Source organism: Papaver somniferum, unplaced genomic scaffold (assembly GCF_003573695.1).
Source record: "Papaver somniferum cultivar HN1 unplaced genomic scaffold, ASM357369v1 unplaced-scaffold_117, whole genome shotgun sequence".
In the NCBI taxonomy this organism is placed as follows: Eukaryota; Viridiplantae; Streptophyta; class Magnoliopsida; order Ranunculales; family Papaveraceae; genus Papaver; species Papaver somniferum.
In genome coordinates this window covers 11,715,299-11,724,319 of record NW_020620714.1, presented here as the reverse complement: position 1 = coordinate 11,724,319, position 9,021 = coordinate 11,715,299, and the positions used below count along the sequence as shown (strand labels likewise).

The 9,021-nt window shown below is 40.6% G+C and overlaps 1 protein-coding gene and 1 long non-coding RNA gene across 2 annotated transcripts; both read right to left on the bottom strand.

The window, feature by feature from the left end:
* Nucleotides 1-317: 317 nt before the first annotated feature.
* Nucleotides 318-1,527, bottom strand: LOC113329520. Its single transcript, XR_003349924.1, has 4 exons — nt 1,443-1,527; nt 1,095-1,130; nt 571-824; nt 318-426 (listed from the first exon to the last, which is right to left on the bottom strand). It is a non-coding gene; the product is annotated as an uncharacterized LOC113329520 (long non-coding RNA).
* A 5,917-nt stretch (nt 1,528-7,444) lies between these two features.
* On the bottom strand, nt 7,445-8,985 carry LOC113329871 (pectinesterase QRT1-like). The gene is made up of 3 exons (XM_026576694.1): nt 8,804-8,985; nt 7,997-8,186; nt 7,445-7,894 (listed from the first exon to the last, which is right to left on the bottom strand). Exons 1-3 carry the CDS (start codon nt 8,983-8,985, stop codon nt 7,445-7,447), a joined length of 822 nt encoding a protein of 273 aa, XP_026432479.1.
* Between the last annotated feature and the right edge of the window lie 36 nt (nt 8,986-9,021).

Below are 9,021 nucleotides of genomic sequence, written 5' to 3'. Positions count from 1 at the left end.
ATGGCAAACGGGCGGGCCGGGGCAGGCTTGTTACGGGTTACACGGGTTCGGGTTAATACGGGCCAAAACCCGCGGGTTGATATTCTTCACGGGTAGTCATTTCTTCAACCCGTGCCCGTAACGGGTAAAACTTGCGGGTTCACGGGTTACCCGGCTTGTTAGATTAAAAATCAAATCAAATTTTAATTAAGTTAATTTAGGACAAATTACAAAGATCAAACACAAGTATTACAATAAGCAAACACAAATCCTTCCAAATCCTTCCCTATAACACCTAACATACATCTAATCAGTCAATTTTCAGCTCAACCCATTGTTGCTTCAATCGCAGCAAGAATTCTATACATTTGAAGGTGAAGTTTTTCTCTTGCTGAGAATCATCCAAATCCAAATGATGGACACCAACTCTTCCCTCAGTTGAGCCAACTTATATACAAAATAAAAAAAAATTAGTTAGTCGGGAAACATAAAAGAATCAGTCACCAACCCCTTTTAGAATTAGTAGATAACTTTACAAGAAATGACACCATTTAGTTACAAAACTAGATAATAAAATTCAGAGTGCAATACCATTTTAGATGTTCAACCCCCGTGATGGCTAGAACTGAGTACTGCCAGTTAAAACATACTACAAAAATGTTGCAGAAGAATCTGTGCATTAGCTCCTTCAAATCACAAGGGATTTTGTTGAGACAATTTTTCAACCACCCTCCAAGCACGAACCTTGCCATTTTAGTCACCAACTCTTACTGCCATCAATAGCTCTCTATTTCTCTCCTTTTTCCAAACAAGAACAATCCCATTTAACCAAATCATCTTCCACTCTTTAAAGAAATAAAAACAGAGATGAAAATCAATTTCAATTAGAATATATACTTCAATTAGAATTATCATCAACAACTGCAATTACATCCACAGGACCATATATACTTCAATTAGAATTATCAACAAACAAAGGCATACCTCATTCAACAATACTACTAGTAATTCGATCACACCAGTAACTCATATTTTTGCAATTTGTCGTAGGTCATAATTAAGGCGGAAAAAATTAAATAAAAAAGGAATGCAAACGGGAAGGATGATCTACTGACCATTGAAAGTGTTGTGGATCCATCACCTTCTTTGGCCTGCAGAAGTATGTAAAGAATTTCAACTCAATCTCAATGCATAAGAAACTATTAATAAACCAAACAAATGAAGAATGCCAATTAACCATCTCATAAAATTGTGAGGAATTTTCTAGTTACGTCTTTTATTTATAATTCTTCGTAAACTAATGATGTCAATAAAGTTCATCAAACTCGTACCTTTTCAGCCTCTTCTCGTGCTTAGATGCTAAGATGATCAATAATCAAAGATTGCAGAATCGGTGGCTAATTTACTATGTTTTCAGAAAGAGAAATCAGATAAGCAAACATAATTTGGATTTGAGGGTTTACCGTCTTCCTTGAGGATAAACAAGAGCATCAATTTCTTTGTCTGGCCACCACCAATCCATATTGTCTTACATTTACTTCTGTTAATGGTCCGTCTAACCAATGAGTAAAACAGAAACTGTGCAATAATGCATAAAACAATCAATCAATCTAATGATTTACTAAAATTGCAAAAATATGAGTTACTAAGGCATACCTCATTCAACAATATACACTTCAATTAGAATTATCATCAACAACTGCAATTACATCCACGGGACCATATATACTTCAATTAGAATTATCAACAAACAAAGGCATACCTCATTCAACAATACTACTAGTAATTCGATCACACCAGGCATATTACTAATACTAACTCACTTCAGTTCTGCGCTAATAACTGCAGTTCAACCTAACAACATGCACATCCAAGTATCAGTTCAACATATATACAATATCTTAAATACTCATCTCAAATCCTGGTTCATCAACAACCACATAGTCTCGACAACATACATAAATAACTTTACTAATTCGATTGAGAAGAATAATTACCTCAAACCAATCCAACTCAAGCAATTGAATTAGATTCTTCTTACTCTGACCTGACTCAGAATTCATCTCAAGATCACCACCATCTACCAAAACCAACTCTACCCTTCTTCTGTCTCGATCTGAGTCTCATAATCAGCAACCCTCAGAAACTCTAATTTATAAATTGGGGAAGAACATGAGGAACCCTAAATCTGCAATTTCTTAATCAATTTTTCAGGATAACTCCACCATTTACATCAAATACCAATCAAAAACAAACTCATCTTCTAACTTCTTCTTATTCACCTTTAATTGAATTCTCGATCAATTACAGAAAACCCTAACTATTGATTCTTCAATGATTCGTCACTGAATCAACTTCAAGGCTTAAATTAAAAAACTACTCATGAATCTTCAACAACAATAACTTCATAATTTATCTTCTAAATCTTCATAACATCATCCAACTCTATAAACTCTAATTCATATCTTCATTGATTTAATATTTCCTCTTCTCTCCTTGTTCAGCCAAGAACAAGACCACCTCCAGCAACAACCCATGACTCTTGTCTAATTATCCCAACCTCACCACCTCAGAGCCCTCACAAGAATTCACCAGAGGTGAAAAACAGAAAGAAGAGAAGAAGAAAGAAACGAGAAGAAGAAGAAAATATAAATGAGAGTTTATCCTCTCGGTCGATTAATCCAGTGAAGGAGAGGCGACACGTATGAAGTGCGGGTTCACGGGTTAAACCGTGGTTTCACGGTACGGGTTAACCTGTTTCTCGACGGGTCACCATTTCTCCAACCCTAACCCGGCTTGTTTAGAAACCAGCCAGTCCGGGTTCGGGTTTTCACGGTCCGGGCACGGGTTAACCCGCGGGTTTCGGCTTGTTTGCCAGCTCTAGTTGTGATCGCCTCTTACTTTTCTCGGATCCACTCGGATTCCTTAGTTGGTTACTATGAAGCCTAGGAACTTCCCCGATGTCACTCCGAAGGCGCACTTGAGGGGGATCATTTTGAGTTTGAATTATCTGCACCTCTCAAAGGCTGTTTTCAGGATTGGGATATGGTCTTCGGATTCTTGCATCTTGACCACGATGTCGTCGACATACACCTCCACCGTATGGTGCAATAAGTCGTGGAAAATGGAAAGTCATGGCCCGTTGGTATGTGGCACCGGTATTTTTCAAGCCAAATGGCATTACCACATAATAGAAATTGCCGTACGGGTTTGGAAGGCGGTTTACTTGGCGTCTGAGGGATCCAAATTTACTTGTTTGTATCCTCTGAATCCATCCATAAAGGAATACCTTCATTTTCTCCCTGTCGCGTCCAACGTCATATCAATGTTTGGCAGCGGGAAGTCGTCCTTCGGGAAAGCTCGATTCAGGTCTCTATAATCCACACAACACCTGACCTTCTCATTCTTCTTGGTTACAGGTACAATGTTTGCTAGCCAGGTAGGGTAATGGATGGGCTTGATGAACTTGGCTTTAAGTAGTCGTTTCACTTCTTCCTTTATCGCGAGAGCAGTGGCTCTTGGGAATTCCCTGATCCTCTGTTTCACAGGTTTGAATTCAGGTGATACTCCGAGATTATGTACCACGAGGTCACTGTCCAGACCCGGCATTTCGTCATAATCGTAGGCGAACACATCCTTGTAATCTTTAAGTAGCGCAATCAAGGTTTCCCTCTTTTCTCTGTCAAAACTCTTGCTTATCATTATAAGGCGCTTGTATCCTTGTGTCCCTGTGTCAACTTCCTCCATTTCATCCGTAGTGAGGTCTCCTGACGTTCGTTCTTTCGGCACCCTTGGTGATAGTATCTACTGATTGGTTTCGTAGATCCTCATAATCGATCGTGCTGTAAGGAAGCTCTGAAAGTCTCTGTTCGGCACTTTCATCGGGATTTTTCGCTCCGTTCATTGGTATGTCAGCGCAATCTTGTGTGCTCGCGGATGCTCCCTTGGTTAATTGCTATAAGCGGTACACATGTCCCCCATTCGGCTTGGAGAAACGTTAAAAACCGAGCTGCTCACCTTTCTTCCTCTTTTTCTCTGTTGGAAACACCAGCCTTGACGGGCTGAATACAGAATTGGTTGGCTTTGATCTCTCTTCTTCCCCCCACTTTGGTAATGGGATGAGTTGCACTTCTGGTATCTCGTCTTCGTTTTTGGGTTCAACATAGAAGATTGTGTCTACCATGTATGCTTCTTCTGGCTCGAAGGGGTTACTCGTAGCGGGGATCCGGTATTTCTTTCCACCTATATTAGTCTTCACGCACTGGTAGTATGTCGACGCGACCACCTTGTGATTAAGTGACTATCCTCGCCCTAGTAACACGTGGAACGTAGTGTCATCCTCCAGTACGTAAAATGTTGTTGGCCCTCGAATGGGACCAACCTTCATGACCAAGCTGACGATTCCAATAGCTGTCTGAACGTGGCCTCCGAACCCTTTCACTGTTGCAGATCGCATTCTGATGGCAGACCGTTGCACGCCTAGGACTTCTAGTGTGTGTAGTGAGATTAGGTTTAAGGACGCGCCCCCGTCGATGAAATCCCTTTTTAGCGATTTCCTGTTGATGTGCACTATGAGATACAAAGGCCTGAGGTGTTCTCCCGGATATCAGATATCTTCGTTTTTGAATACAATCGCTTCCTTGAGGAGAAGACCACATGGCCTTCCTGCCTCTATGGTGGCTATAGCCTTGGATGCTTCTTTAATTTGGTCTTCGCTGAAGCCAAGGGAGTAGAAGAATTGTTGAGATAACACCGTTTTAGCGAACTGGCCAGCCACACTGTCTGTGTTTGGGAAAGCTGGGTTTTCCATCTCGGCTTCGCACACTTCTTCCTCCTCGTCATCCCACGGCTTCCAAACATCCCTGCTCGGATCGTGGGAGAGCATCATGATTTGGTGTCGGGTCGTTTTCTACCTTCAGGATTGTTCATCTCAATCTCACCTATGTTCAACTTTTTCTGGAACATCCTCCGAAGGTTGAAGAAATCAATCGTAGGATGTTGTAATCTACGGTGGTAATGACAATACCTGGCGTCATTTGTGTCAACAATACTGGGGTCCGTCTTCGTCGGTGGAAGTTGGATTTCCTTGTTTGTATCCATTGTTCTAATGATCCCATAATTTGTTCTTTGATGCAGGACAAGGGCGGTGGCAGTGTCTGTGTTCCCCAACCCTCTCGGCCGTTATTTGCATGGATATTTCTGGGCGCGGTTGATACGGTGTTCACCGAATTTCGCTAAATGTAATCTGAGTTTGGCTCCTCGATACAGTCAGCGATTCTTGCGGATGCCTCCTCTAAGTTGACAAATGTGGGGAAGCGGAAGTTGACCAAGCTTTTCTTAAAGGATGGGGTCATTCCTCGTACGCAAATTTCCACTAGTTCTTTTTCCCTGACATCCTCATGGCAATCGAGGGTGAGCAGGCGGAACCTGGCGATGTATTTTCCTATCTCCTCGCCTGAGCATTGGTTGCACTTACTCAAGTCTATTGTTGTGACTTTCCTCTTTGCGGAGTAGAATTTTCTGAGGAAGAGAGTGGACATGGTCGACCACGAACTGATGCTTCCCGACTTCAGGTTATCGTACCAAGTGAATGCAGTATCAATTAGCGACTTTGAGAACTCTCTCAGACATAGTTTCCCATCAGTTGCGCGATCATTCATAGCGGATAGGAACCGACTGAGGTGATCCCTTTCGTTGCCTTGACCATTATAGACCTTGAATTTAGGCGAGGTGTTGTCCTCTGGGTACTGATATTATGTTATTTCAGAGGAATAAGGACTCGCCATGAAGTTGTAATTGTCTTGCTTTACGACTCTATAATTCGCCTCTAAGTATGTTGCCATCGCCTCTTGCGTCATAGCCACAAGTTCTTCCTCTTTTTCCTCTGCCTTCTCCGCTGTTTCTTTGGCACTCTTTTCGGCATTGGCTGCCTTCATGAGTTTTCTTATTTCTTGTTCCCTGCGTACGTGGTCTTCCAGTTCCTTCTGCAGCTCCTTGAGGGAAGGCTGGGTGGGCGGCGCTTCCTCAGTTTCCTGTTGTTCGTCTTCTTCACGCGTGGTACCTGGTTTTCTTACTTGTGTGATCGGGTCTTTCACTATCCCCACCCTCTCGCTTTATTGATTGAGTTGAGGGATGTTTGGGCTCTCTATCGCGCCTGAGTTAGCGCCTTCTGTGTGTGTCATGGTGAGCTAGGCACGAGCGTCCGGGTGTGGTCGCCAAATGTTAATACCCAAATTCTCGTTAGGTCTTACCCGTCCTAGCTAACTAAATGACCTTACTTTTGCTAAGCATAGTAAGAGAGAGAGTTGCATTTCCATTGTACCTTGTCCTTCTTTATATAGACTTTCCAAAAAACCCTTCCTTTTATGAGATCATGCCATGTGTCCTAAAATTCTATAATTATTGCTAATGTCATTCCTTCTCTAATAAAACCCCGTCTTTCCTATTAATTCTTCCCTTGTACTTTCCATCTAATGAATACTTTCTTAGTGGACTTGGGCTTTAATCCCCATGTCTTCATGTTGGGCTTGCCTCCCTTTTAGGGACATACTATCCCGGCTAAGAGGTAATATTTTCCATGTACGAATAGATGGCATCCAAGGGTACAAAATAGTCACCCTACCGAGCTGGAAAATCAATGGGGTAGATGCAATAAATTCTCAGCGAACAAGGGAACTATAGTATTCTGCATGAATTAGATGGTAAGGAAATTTGATATTGACGGAAAGAAAAAAAACCGCCTATAATTATTCACTCCCATGGGCCATCTGAGACATGAATTAGATAAACTATCAATGCAAGATCAAATGTACAGAATGAACGCAAAAGGATGGAGTTTATAATAAGAGTTCGATTTCCATATTAAGATCTAGTCATTCCATGAACTTATTGCCCCTTGGGCTGTGTTTCTCATAGCAAGGCTCTGCTGGCTGGCTAACAAGATGGCTTACCAGTGAGAGGTACTGAAAGCATGATTTTGGATTATAACATACGCCATGATAAAGACAGCAAGCTAAATAGATTAATTTGCACTTACAGTTTTGACTTATAATAAAAGGAAAAAAAAAAAACATAATCTGATTTCAAATTTTCACCGGAGAACGTTAACTAAATATAAATATGTGTCTATATTCATTCATACGAAGAAAACATGCAATTAGCCTAATTCATATTAATTCTGGTGCCAAAGGATTATTTGTTGAGAATGGAGGCTCACTATATTCCCAGCCATTCTTGTCCATCTATATAATGCTTATCTTGAAATGGCTGTATTTCTTCTTGGGTGAATATTTTCGACCACTGCACTCGATTTTGTGTATTTGATCCTTGACCGCTGCATTGAAACTCTCCCAATGTAACCGTACTGCATAAAAAATAATTTTGTTGTTAATTAAGAAATAATCAATGCACTAATATAATTTTAAAAGAATTGTTTTCTTTTTCAATTTGGTGCATGTTGCAATACTCACCTTCTTTTCGACGGATCCTTCCAGTCATTCCATCCTTCAGGACTTATAATGTTGTCCATATCGGTTTTGACATAGATTGCACGCGAGTACTTGCCCCATGGTCTTCCCAAGAAGTTTTTTCCCCTGCCACGAATTCTCGAGTTCAAGAAAGAAAACCCTGTATTTTCATCAGGCGAGTTCCTATGAGAGGCTGCAATGAATCCATATCCGTGTCTTCTTGCTACTGAGTTGATAGTGCAATCCTCATAAAGCGACCTTGCATTCCCAAATACGAAATCAATGGCTCCTTGGATGAAACACTTGTAGAAGTAGTGTCTTCCATGATGGTCATAAAGTGTATCTTGGTATCCAAGAAACATCACATTATAAAATACGGCCTTATCCCCGCTTATTTTCAGTGCAACTGCTTGCATGTTTTTCGTTTTTGGCTTTGCAACTATAGTATTCTGCAAAACAAGCATTACAATTTTGAGTTTCAATTTCGGATATAAACAAATGAAAACTTTCTTCTTTATATATATATATATATACACACACGATGTGCATACCTGAAAAGTTACCCCATTGGCACAGAAGTAATCAGATTCGACACTGACAGTAGCTGTTTTGAAAGTCCTTATTTCTTTACCATGCTCATCCTTGTCTGAAGCTTTTGCATTCCATGTTATCACTGTCGTGTTAGGTTCAATTCCAATCAATGAAATATACGGCTTGTTTTCTGGAATTAATACCTTTTCTCTGTATAATAAAAAAAACAAGTACATAAATACAGTTAGAGGTGTAAAACGTGTCGGCTCAGCATATCTCATCCCACGAAATCACGTGCTTAGCGTGTTATTTGTTGTATTGTGCTGTGCCGGAGATTAAGGCGTGCCATGTTGTGTTGTGCCTAAAAAATAAACGTGATGTGTCGTGCTGTGCTTGGTCGGGCCCGTTTATTTTTCAAAGTAAATATTTTAGGTATAATATCATTGATATAAAAATAAGTCAATCTAACGATGACCAAATGTCAAAAACTAGCTCGAATAAAGACTTTGTTGTGAAATATAAAAAAATGTGATGTACTTTGTAGCGTTTCATGCATATTATGATGTACTTTCTTAGCATGTTGCATCGTGTTGTGTCACATGTTTTTTCGTGCCGCGTGGTGTGATGTGCCACTGTGTTGATTAAGCTAGCCCAACAAAAACGTGTTGGGCCATCCTAAGCTAAATCACGTGCTGCGCTGGGCTCAAATTTTAACGTGTTGGACTGGACTGTGTTGGTGTTGGTGTTGGCACGGCCCAATTTACACCTCTACTTACGGTTCTCCTAATTAATGTGCAAACGAACTTTGACTGGTATACAATTGTTACCTATAAATTCCAGGACGTATAAAGATCTTGACTCGACGTGTATTATCCACCTGAACCATGTTGATTGCGCCTTGTAAAGTTTCAGAATCTCCAGTACCATCCTTTGCAACAACAATAACATCCAAACCCATTCTATTCTTTCTAGTTCCATTGTTATTATTCAAGAAAGACCTCCTCTCCATTAAATTTAATCTACAATCATTCCACGTTATGAAATT